This window comes from Berghia stephanieae, chromosome 5 (assembly GCF_034508935.2).
Source record: "Berghia stephanieae isolate SIO BIC M18660-M18661 chromosome 5, UCSD_Bste_1.3, whole genome shotgun sequence".
Lineage (NCBI taxonomy): Eukaryota > Metazoa > Mollusca > Gastropoda > Nudibranchia > Aeolidiidae > Berghia > Berghia stephanieae.
In genome coordinates, this window is record NC_088364.1 from 31,465,252 (window position 1) to 31,478,020 (window position 12,769).

Here is a 12,769-nt window from a genome sequence, read left to right on the forward strand (position 1 = left end):
TGATTTCAAGTATTTGACTTACCTGAATCTTGTTAAAGTATTGCCCTGCATCATAGGGCAAAACGTTGTAAGTCGAGATACCAATGATGGGTTTGTCTGTAGGATTCTTGGCTGTATAAAAAGCTAGTGCTGTTTCCCCAGGAAGTACCTATTGAAGAGATAATCAGAAAAAAAGTATTTTGTATCATTTTGTCACACAAAAAATTACAAATATCTTTAATGCATGATATCATATGTATACAGATAAAATATACTTAAAAAAGCAAAAAAAAAATAAACAAAAGAACATTACAAATGCTATTTCATAACATCCAAATCCAATACAAGTGAACAAATCATTTGTAAATAAGAAACTAATCAGATCACATTTTAAAATTAAAATAGAGCCACTAACATAAAGTACAAAATGACAAATATTTGTTTGCTTATATACATATACTATATACAGTAAACGTATCGTTACATACCCTTCAATTCAAAAGAAAATCAATTATTTTTTAAATAGATTTCTTCCAATGCGAAACAAGATGGTTGAAAACTACAATTTATTCAAACTATATTATCTTCATTCAAATCATAAACTCCCTTTATCTTTTAGAAAAAACCTTGACACGTTTATCTCTTTTGCTTCAATATTAGGACACTTTAAAAAATATGTAACTATTATACTGTCACTTCTACAGTCTTGATAACTCAGGTAGAAGAGCACTCAATTTTCATACCTAGGAACCCATTTCATTCCCAGGTGCAGTCGAGATTTTTTCTGACCCCGCCTTGACTACCCAGTAAACATTGGGTAGCTGGGTCTGTTAGATCAAGTTGAAGTCCTTTACAAGAGACTGGTATCCAATCCAAAGGATAGCAAGCAATTGGTATTGTCAGTTTAATGTGATAGCAACTGGGATAAACTCCAAAGGCCTAGTGGCTCTAAAGGATTACTTACTGTTACTTCAGTCTGCTGTGGTTTGAAGTTCCATCTCATACTGGAGGCAACATCGGCATTGAAACGAACTCTGATTTGCCTATCCACTTTTTTCATTGATTCAATCTTTTCAGTATCATGTCCCTTGCTGACAGCCTGTCCACCAAGTCCTGTGGTCTGTGTGTGTGGAAGGGTGGGGGGGGGGAAGATAGATAGAGATAGATAGAGAGAGAGAGAGAGAGAGAGAGAGAGAGAGAGAGAGAGAGAGAGAGAGAGAGAGAGAGAGAGAGAGAGAGAGAGAGAGAGAGAGAGAGAGAGAGAGAGAGAGAGAGAGGGAGGGAGGGAGAGACAGAGAATTAGTCTTGTTTTGTTCTTATGTTGTTTATAACTTGTAACTGATAGCTGAGACAGAATGCCGGTCAATCAAAGCAACTTTCCAAAACACAGTCAACCTTTTTCGAAACAGAAACATATTATATATATTTTGTCAAACACTAAAAATGAGGCTACTACTGAATACTGCTATATTGAACCTATATTGACATGGACACTTAGCAATCAGTAAAGAGAATAGAAGTGGCTAAGTTTAGGTTAATAAGAAGAATGTTGAAGATCCCATGAACAGACAGAAAGACAAATAAGGAAGTGATGGAGATGGCAGAGTAGTCATGATTGTAGATGAGGAAGGTAAGAAAAGGACAGTAAATATTCATGAGACATATGAGAAAGACAGGGTTGAAAAACTTGATAACAATGGGAAAGTTGGACGGAACAAGAACACCTGGCCAGCAGCAACTAACGAATCTAGGCAGTTTGACAAAATGGATGGGGAACAGAAACGAATGACACGGTGCAGAAGATGCACGAAAGAGTGGAGTGGAGAGTTAATCATCAATGCAATAAAGAACGGCATGGCACTACATGATGATTATGATGATAACTTGTGAATTAGTTTTTATTTAAAGCGCCCCCAGAACCATCAAGAATTCAGGTCAGCAGACCTACAGTCCCTTGCAGAGGATCAATATCAATGGAGAGAAATCGTCAATAGAATTAGAAAAGCTGATGAGGTGTCCCAATCAGCTGATATGGTAATGAGTACAGTCATAATAATATTTTACATTAGTACATTGTTCCAATTCGAAATAAAATCATGAATATTTATGACAATAAATGAATATATGATGAAACAACTGGTTGGGCAACCACATATCCATATAAAAACATCAAAACTACCATTAGCTTAGATCAAATTTAATTAAGATGATGAAAAGTACTCAATTTATTTAATTGAAAACCCCCCCCCCCCCCCCAAAAAAAAAACTGATCTAAATTAGAACTGCACCTTGCATTCAACTAAACCGAAGAAGTAGCAAATTTTATTTGTAAAAGGAGATCATGATAAGTCCCCTAGCAGAGATTCTTTATCAATGGTGTTTATTGTTGCAAAGGACATTTAAGGTTTAAAGGTTAAGTGATGAAAACAAACTGAATTAGCAACTTACCTGACAAAATACCTTGTACAGTGGTACTCCAGCATAAGCACCTCCAAGCATAAGTATAAATATAGCTACAATATAAATAAGAGTAGTTTGGTCTTTGTCAGGGGAAGCTTTTTTACCCTGTCCTAATTTGGCTGTGCACGTCCTTTGTGTATGAAATAAATTAACTGAACATATAAGAGGTTTTCCGTTGAATTTAAATGAAATAGTTCCAGAGTTGATATGTCTTGTCTGTAGTAGGAATGAATATGTTCTGGTTGGTGGAAAGGCGGTAACTCTTGAACACGAAAATGTTTTATAATAATACTTTGATGTCAGCTCCGTGTTTTTGGGTGGTGAAAAAGCAAAAGTCTTCAGATACTTCTGGGTTATATTTCGAAGTGAATTTTGTGAAGGTGCACATGTTCTTAAAATTGAAGTCAATTCAATACTTGACCGTAAATTAATCACTCGTGTAAACAACATTGTTTAAAAGAGGTCAACTGGGCTGTTGAAATGCTGTGGTTCTGTGGATTAAAAGCTGACATAAATAACGATGCACAGAAATTCTATATCACACAAAATAAGTTTCTTTTAAGGTAGGTGTTTATATTCTAACCACTTACAATATCCATCAAGGTGCTGAAATTTTACCTGAATCTGGTGGGATTAAGGGTGTAAATACCTTCACCAAAGACAGAATGTTTTGTCTAGAGTTTTGCACTCATTGTCACCCATCCCGTTTTTGACCATGCACAAAATCACTAGACTTTGTTACATGACAAGACACAGTACATTTATCCTGTCCATCCCTATATACAATGGTCAATATAGTTTGTATAATAACAGAAACAGTGAATGTGGCAACAAAGTTGGAAGTAAACACGGTTCAGGAATGGAGACTAACTTTTTAAAAAGGTCAGTTCAGTAAGGCGGTGTACACAGCCCATACACTGTTCGCAAATACCATGTTGCAAGTATGTTATTAGAGAAATGCAAACGAGTGGTTATTTGAAAATAATTAAATGGCAAAGGCCTACCCAGCGTAAGAAAATTAGATCTATGTTTTTAATATCAGAATAAATCAGTCAAAATCAAAATTATGAGTCTATAGCTATAATTTTGATATGGCATAGGACATGACAAATGACTAAGAAAGGAATCTGTTGACTCTGAAACTGAAGGAATAAGGGGAGATTTTCCGAAAGCTCCTACATCCCCAGTCTTCTTTCAATTTGTATTTTCACCATCGATATTTTGTCATGTGTTTATTTATTCAATTTGTCATCATATAGAAGCATTTTAAAGTCTATAGAACAAACCTTTATAGATTAGTCAAAGTTTAAAATTTCCTAATACGACCATTGTTTTGATCATCCTCGGCTGCCATTGTGGTTTGAATATATTTCTTCTACGACGAACAATTATTTGCACGCATCTACAATGTTTTCAACTACATCCAGACCATACATACCAGTTTAATGGAAATGTCAAAACTTTAAAGAATAATTTATGCAAAAACGTTGCTTATATATACAACCTTTACGTTTCAAGATCACTTTCAATAGTTATTGTTCATATGTATATATGTATGTATCAATATATTATGTTACTAATCATATTATTAAATATTATGCCTTCTCTTGAACTGTAACTTACAGTACAGCCACTAATCACAGTGCATCTCTTTCAGATTCCACTAATACTATAATACTAATACTAATACACCTTCTCTTTCAGATCTGAAGCTTGAAGTGCGGCGTGACACAAGAAATTGAAAGAAGAGCAGAGATGGAGTACAGACCAATACAATAATTCCATTTTTTCCCCGTACTTTCTTCCTTTCTTTTGTTTCCCCCACCAAAACCTAGCCCCAACTTTTTTAATTTATCCGATTTTATCCCATCAAAATAATCCCTCTTTTAATACTTGGGATGTAAGAGCTTTCGGAAAGCCTCCCGGAATAAGAGACCACGGACCAGTGTCACAGGAATTATTTATCCAGTTGAGTTGAAATTGAAAATAATGATTATGAATTATGATCATGTTGATAACGTGGGGTAATGCAAATAGATAGTTGATATAAAAGGCAGTGAATTATCTACTGAAATTTATGTGCTCTATCGGAAAAATTTAGTCAAAGTGCATATTATAGTCTCTATGATTTTGATAAGACAGACGACATGACAAACACTAACTAGATACTAGAGTAGAGGCAGATTGAATTGATTGAATTGATTGAACCAGAGTGAGAAGTCGAAGTGAAAAGATGGAGAGAACAACTCCAAACTGAGACTGGAATCAAGTTGAAAATAATGGGTAAATTAATTCTGCAAATAGTTGAAAACGGCACTAAATACTATACTATACTATCAACAAACTGTCTATTCTTGTTCAGTTCTAAATTATTATCGACTGTGACTTACAATGACTCCAGAAAGGTTGTGACTTTTTAACTTTCGATTTCATAACAAAAACATTGCTCTCTACTCTCTCCATTTATGATTGTCGTAAATAGTGACCATAAATAAGCACAAAGTCGTAAAATCTCCGTGAAAAAACTGTTTCGATAATTTGATAAGTGTCAAAGAAAAAAATTGTGAGAACCATAGAATTAAATTCCTTGGTGAGAACCAAGGGATTTAATTCTATGGTGAGAACAAAACCCATTTTCAGTTAAAAGATTAAAATAAAAAACAAAAACAAAAAATGGGAAAAAATCCATAAAATAATAATGATTTAAAAAATTATTTGCATATTACAAACACCAGGGGAGATAAATTTATTTGTTGAAAGATGTAATTCGTCATAAGGAAAAAATAATCTAATTCAAAGGACTGTGACAATTTGGAATAATCTAAAGTTTGAGACAAAAAAAATCTGATTCAATTAATAATTTTAAGAATACCATTGATAAAGATCTTACCAACATTATATTTGATTTTGACGAATAACATACATTGGATATTATTGTCTTTGCATAACAATAACTTCAAAATCTCGAATGTACAAGCCATTGATGCCAAAGGAATATAAATAGAGTAAATTATACAACGAATATTGAATATGACACCTATTTATTCTATTAGGTATTTAATTCTCAATATAATCAATTAATTGACATTGAATACTAGCAATTATATAATTGATAAATTGTATCCATGCATATATGTTACAGAGCATTAAAAGGTTTTTAGAACCTATTATCTGTTAAACAATACGACACGATCCGATAAACAAAACAATTAAAAAGAAAATAACATAAAAACAAATGATATGTTCTATAGTAAAGTTGTGAACGATCACAGGGTACCTTCATAATATGTGGAATTTATTATTTGTCGTTTTACCGCGTGTCTTCAGACATTAAGAACAAGACAATACTAATTAATATGAATGAGGTCAATAAGAAATCGACACATGATTGATAAGACATTCTCAAACATACCTATTATCTACCCAATACAAAATGCTCTAATTCTCAACCAAGTGATCAATTCCTTTTAAATGTTTCTCCATAAAAGCTCCCATGACATATACTTGTTTGATAGGTCCTTTTCTCACGTCATCACTCTATGTTATCGTATGATGATCGCAAAGTACTTTCCGTCACATATAACAGACCTAGATAGCCAATCAAGGCTTGGTAGAAAGGGGCGAGGAGTTAGGGGGGGGGGGGTTGTGAAAAAAAAAAAGACTTACCCGGGATCGATCTCAATCTCCTTGCGTCTAACGCGAGTACCTACGCTACTTGCTGAGCTATCTGGATGAGTTCCGTTAATTCATAAACACCAGTCAGTCAAAAATCTCTTCAAAATAATATGCTTTCACCGTGGCTCTTTGACTGAATTGATACATTTCCAAAACGTATCTGACAGTCTCCAAATGGTACTATGACGGGATGAAAATAGGACCCTTAAATGTAAAGTTAGAATCAAAATGATTTTTAAAAAACATATAAACTTTGAATTGTTTATTTTTTGTTTGTTTGTTGTTTTTTTTTTGTAATGTAAGACATTGTTTTATTTCTATACCATAACAAATATAATTTAATCTTCTTCTTCTTCTTCGTCTTGTGGAAACCTCCAATATTGTCGAGGATCACTCCACAGTTTGTAGTGTTTTACATTTTAAACTTGCTAAAACACATAATACTAATTAAAAAAAAAAAACAAAACAAAAAAAAAAAAACAAAACAAAAAAACAACAGAAACACATAGATTAAAAAGTCACGTTGTGAACTCTAGCAATCGCGTGAAGGCATGTTGGCAACCGTTTTCAGCCACTTCAGCTGGGAGGCTATTCCATAGTCGGGCAGTGGAAGGGAAAAACGAATACATGTGGGCGTCTGTTTTTGATGTTGGGATGGTTACTCTTGCTGTGTGTCCCCTCGTATTTCTTGTGCCGATATCTTTGATGTCGTTTTGGAAGTTTAAGGCACGAATTTTTGTAGTAGATCTTGTGGAACAATTTACGTTTATCTATCTTTCTTCTCTTTTCCAGAGGTTCAAGGCCAATCCGTTGTGATATTTCAGACGCACTTGAGAAAGGATCGAATGTGTTTGTGATGCGTCTTGTTGTTTTTCTTTGGATGTTTTCTAAGGTGTCGATGTTTTTATTTGTATATGGGTCCCAAATTGAGCTGCCATACTCCAAAATTGGTCTAACAATAGTTTTAAAAGCAAGGGTTTGAGTTGTGATTGGGCATCTTTTTAAATTGCGGGTGATGTAAGCGCTTGTTTGATTTGCCTTTGAAGCCAGGTGACATATGTGGTCATTCCATTTGAGGTTTTTAGCAAACTCAATGCCAAGGTATTTTGCTGTCTTTACATGTTCCAGGTTTTGACCATGAAGTTGGTATTCAAATGTAATAGGTGCTTTCTTATTTGTGATGGTTAGAACATTGCACTTTGATACGTTAAATTCCATTTGATTTATTGTTTCCCATTCTTGTAATTTAGCTAGATCGTCATTTAGTGTTTTGCAGTCGTCTGTTGTTCTTATCTGATTATATAATGCTGTGCCGTCAGCAAAGAGGCGCACTTTTGACCTTATACCTCGTGGAAGATCATTTATGTACACTAAAAATAGGACGGGCCCAAGGACTGAGCCCTGAGGTACACCCGATGTCACCATCCCGATAGTGGAAGTCTCGCCGTCGACAAGAACTTGTTGGGTGCGATTGTCCAGAAAAGTTGCAATCCATTGTAAGGTTTTGTTCCTGATACCAACGTCATACAATTTCTGGATTAACCGATGGTGAGGAACCTTGTCGAAGGCCTTGGCAAAGTCCAGTAGTACTAGATCAATTTGACCACCTTTATCAATAGCAGCTGACAGATCATGTGTTAATGATAGAAGTTGAGTTTGACATGAGTGGTGCTTCCTAAATCCGTGCTGTTCATCACAAAAAATACGGTTAGTTTCGAGATATTCAGTTATTGAGGATCTCACTATATGCTCCAACAGTTTGCAGCAAATGCAAGTTAATGAAATTTGACGGTAGTTTTGAGCCCTGCTTCTATCACCTTTCTTGTAGATGGGTTGGACAAGAGCGTGCTTCCAAACAATTGGTATGTCTCCGTTTCAAGAGAGAGTTTGAACAAATGTGTGAGGGCAGGTGCAAATTCGTTACTCAATATCTTTAAGAGACGGGATGGTATTTTGTCTGGGCCACATGCTTTCTTTGGATCTAGAGTGGCGAGGAGTTTGGAAACGCCCTCTACTGTCACATTGATTTCGGCCATAGTGTTGGAATCGTTTTCTTCGCCTTGTAGTTGTTGAGTGGTGATTTTGGTATGAGCTTTTGAAGCAAAAACAGAGCAGAATTGGTTATTAAGTATGTCTGCTTTTTCCTTTGCATCAGAGTATAATACACGATCATGCTCAAGGGGCGCTATACCAACCGAATCGCACCTCCTACTTTTTATAAATTTCCAGAGCTTTTTGTTTGAGTCTTCACTGACAAGTTCCTTAACATGATTATGATATGCCTTTCTACTCTCTTTTTGTGTTTCTTTTTTTAGTCGGGCGTAATTGTACCAATCTTTCTTACTGTTGGACTTTCTCGCTCTGCTCCATGCCTTTTGTTTCCGTCTAGATAATCGTTTGACGGTGGTGTTTATCCATGGTTGGTGAAATTTCCTTGAGCTTTTCTTCGTTGGTACATGTTTGGTCATCATTTTGTTTAGGTGGTCGTTGATGGCAGTCCAAACATCCTCAGTGCTTTCTAGATGTTGATTAATTATGTTTTCACTAAAAAGACGTGTTTCTGTCCGCATTTCGGCGATATTTGCCTTTTTCCAAATAGTAATAGGGTGTGATTTTTGTGTGATTTTGTTTGCTTTGATAGTGCTTTCCGTGATGAGGATGTCATGGTCACTAATGCCTGGAATGGTTGTACACTTGACAATTAAATTTGGTCGATTTGTGATAAATAAGACGAGGATATTTGTACCCCTTGTTGGATTTTTGTTTATTTGACTAAGGCCAAAATCTTGCAATTTGTTAATAAATGCTTGGTTTATAAATGAAGGATATTGGTAACTGATTATTTTTTCTTGTTCCCAATTGATATCAGGTAGGTTCAGGTCTCCGCTTAACCAGAGTACATTTTTCGGGTCTAGGCTATCAATACAGCGTGTTATCTCAGTCATTTGTTCCATAGTTGAGTTTGAAGGTGTTCTATACATAGCGCCCACAGTGAGTAGGCCTTGTTCTGTTTTGATATTTACGATCACCGATTCTGATTTTGTTTGAATGTCAAGCTTTAATACTGAGAGGTTCGTTGTTGTTGCAACCAGCACCCCACCATACCTATCTTCTCGATCTTTCCTGAACACGTTGAAATATGTCTCTGGTGGGAATATTTCACTGTCCTTTATTTGGGAATGTAGCCATGTTTCAGTACCTATGATTATGTCTGGTTTTATGCCTGATATCAATTTCCAAAATTCCGGTAGTTTTGGAATTATACTTTGAAAGTTTATGGTCATAGTTCTCAACATGTTTCTCGGTTCACCATTACGGTCACTGTTAGTTTGCCTGTTTGCTATATTAAGCGTGTTATGATTTGAGTTGATTTGGTGATTGGTTCTTTTTATTTCATTTGGCCTCATATTGACCCTTCTTCCCCCCTTTGTTGTTATTGTCTTATTTTCACAAGCCACGTTCTCATTATGTTTACTTAAGTCCTGCATCCCATCAAAATGATCAGGTGTTGTTAATCACAAGTTATGGTTGATTGATTTTAAGGGTTTACGGCTCTTGCGACACGTTCAAGTCATTTCATCGCCAGAACCAAGTTTTATATTAATTTGAGGCAATTGATTTATTTCAAGTTCGGGTGACCTGGTTCATCCCGACATCGCTTTACTTACTTATTCCTCTTTGGTGTTTCAAAAACACATGAGGTCGACAGTAATTAAAAAAAAACCAACACAACTTGAGCTTTTATATAGAGCAATATCCACCTAATGAGCTCAAAGCGCTTTACAAGGGGTCCCTAACCAATGGCAACATTTAACATGTAGAACGAGTCATGCCGCCTGTTACGCGATAATACAATTTTTTTTTCCGACAGAGCCAACGCTGTTTGCGGCCAAATACTCATTTTACACCTGAGTACGGTGAGAGAATGTGAGTAAAGAGCCTTTTCCAAGGACTCAAATATGCGCCGAGCAAGGCTCGAACACAGGACCTTCCGATTCGAAAGCGAGAGTCATACCACTAGACCACATAGCCGCACAAGTAAAGAGCGCCAGTGATTTCTGTCTTCTGCCAGCTTCCAAACCTCATCCCAGGTCCAACCGAAGCAAGTCATCTCTTTTTCCACCGAGTTTCTCCAAGTCTCCAGTGGTCTTCCCCTATTGCGATTACCCTGCGGTGTCTATCTCACCGCTGTTTTTGGGATTGCTCCGTCCTTCATCCGACAAACACGGCCAATCCATCTCCATCTTCTTGATTTAACTGATTCAGAAATGGGTGTCATGTCAGCTTTTTATATAGTGTTAGGTGATATTTAGTTGGAAGATTTTTTCATAGACGTAATTTGATTTGGAAAATAACTTATTTGCAACAAACGGTTTTTCTTGATTCCCAAGATTCTGCTCCATATAAAACCGCTTTACGACGATGTTAAAATCCCTTCACCCACTGCCAGTAAAGTTTCGAATTGATTTAAGATTCTTTGCTATACATATAAATCCATGAATGAAATTTCCCCTTCGTACACCCAAGACCAAACCTCTCCCTATAAAACCAATGCGAGCATTGAGATCTGCTGATTCTTTATTGCTTAACATAAAAAGTTTTCGAGCAAATTTAACAGTAAATCTTTCTGATTCAGTGCCCCTCTGTTATGGAAAAGCTTAAGTTTTAAAACTAGATCCAGCCCTTCATTTGAAATTTTTAAAAATAATAATCGGAAAACGGAACTTTTTTCCCGTGCCTTTTAGTTTGTTGTATATTTTAATTTGTGCATTGTTTAACTATTGATTGTCACTTCACTGTCATCCTATATTTCTAAATGCCTTGTTTTTTTCGGGTTAAAACTATATATTATATATATAATGTACATAGCGCCCCGAGCACTTTTGAGTGGGAGTGGGCACATTTTGTATTTCTTGTCACAAATAATTTTCATAGACAACCGCCCCCCCCCCCCACCAAAAAAAACAAACAAACATTCGTTCTCTTTGTATAGCGATTTGAGTACGTTTAGTGGATATTGCTTTCTAAATATAAAAAAAGCTCAAGTACTTATCAGAATAAGCTGTAGAACTAATATAAAATCTCAGGCCATCTTGATCATTGTTCACCCCAAGCCCTAGTCTGTTAAAAAGATAAAACAAACACCCCCCCCCCCCCAAAAAAAAAAAAAAAAAAAAAAAAAAAACCACCCCAAAAAACAAAAAAAAAAAACAACAAAAAAACAAAAGCCAAACAAACGAAAAAAAAAACCAAACAAACGAAAATACTAACAAAAAAACAAACAAAAACAAAACAAAAAAAAAACACAAAAAAAAACAACCCACTTTGCTCACGAACGACTGTGCTGAAAAATCAATAAAAGATATCAGAATCTGATGACCTCGTTACAGTGGAACATAGTCCGAATGTCAATTTCCCTATCTAATGATTCGACTTGACAGACTGGACAAATTCAGACTTTATCAACCCAATTTATTGATCAGCTACCAACAACAAAGGATAGGGGTTAACGAGCTACAATATTTAAAAAAAAAAAAAAAAAATCCTGGTCAACAATATGTCATATTCCGCAATACATTTTTTCCATGACTCCTACATCTTCAAACAACGCCATTGTATAAAATTGGTGAATATTTGAACCAACGGTAATAATAATAATAATAATAATAAAATAATAATAATAATAATAATAATAATAATAATAATAATAATAATAATAATAATAAAGATAGTAATAATAATAAATACATATATAAATAAATAAATACATAAATAAATGAATAAATAAATAAATAAATTGATAAATAAATAACTAATTTTTTTTAAAGCAACAACAACAAATCAATATCTTCATAATAGAGAGGAAAAGGGAGAGAGAGAGAGAGAGAGAGAGAGAGAGAGAGAGAGAGAGAGAGAGAGAGAGAGAGAGAGAGAAAGAGATGGATAGATAGAGAGAGATAGAGATAGATAGATAGATAGATAGAGAGAGAGAGAGAGAGAGAGAGAGAGAGAGAGAGAGAGAGAGAGAGAGAGAGAGAGAGAGAGAGAGGTGGAGGAATTTCTTGTACAAAATTATGTCAACAACGACGAACTATGCTAATCTCTCAGAAACTGTTATGTCGTATGAAGTGAAATCCTACAATATCGTTGGTCATACCCTTCGCTAAAAGAGAGAAAATCCTACAGCTCTGTTGGAAAAGCTCACAAAAAAAAAATGCTACACACTCACACTCCACTTGAAAAAGGAAATCACACACCAGTGTTGGACATGTCGTCCGTAGACAAAAGGAAATCGTTAAAATAAAATACATATTGGGTGTACGGCTATGTGGTCTAGTGGTTATGACTCTCGTGATTCGTATCGGAAGGTCCGGGGATCAAGACCCCTCTGAGCATAATTGAGTTCTTGGAAAATGCTCTTTACTCACATTCTCACATCGTCCCCAGGTGTAAGATGAGTACCTGACCGTTAACAGCGTTGCCTCTGTCGAAAAAATGTATTATCGCCTAACAGGAGTCATATCTCGTACTGCATGTTAAGTGTTGCTGTTGGCTAGGGACCCTTTGTTAAGCGCTTTGAGCACGTTTAGTGGATATTGCGTTTTATAAAACCTCAATTTGTTAATACATTGGAGACGCAAAGAAAAGAACATAA

At 35.5% G+C, this 12,769-nt stretch overlaps 1 protein-coding gene across 1 annotated transcript in view; it reads right to left on the reverse strand.

Moving 5' to 3' along the window:
• The window catches only part of LOC144972758 (cytochrome c oxidase assembly protein ctaG-like), a 29,421-nt gene extending 24,507 nt beyond the window's left edge, over positions 1–4,914 (reverse strand). The window contains exons 1-4 of the mRNA XM_078914358.1: positions 4,830–4,914; positions 2,428–2,930; positions 944–1,099; positions 23–148 (exon numbers count right to left, since the gene is read on the reverse strand). Coding sequence (XP_078770484.1) covers positions 23–148; positions 944–1,099; positions 2,428–2,889 — 744 coding nt within the window. The 5' untranslated portion in view covers positions 2,890–2,930; positions 4,830–4,914. The remainder of the gene's footprint in view (positions 1–22; positions 149–943; positions 1,100–2,427; positions 2,931–4,829) is intronic.
• Between the last annotated feature and the right edge of the window lie 7,855 nt (positions 4,915–12,769).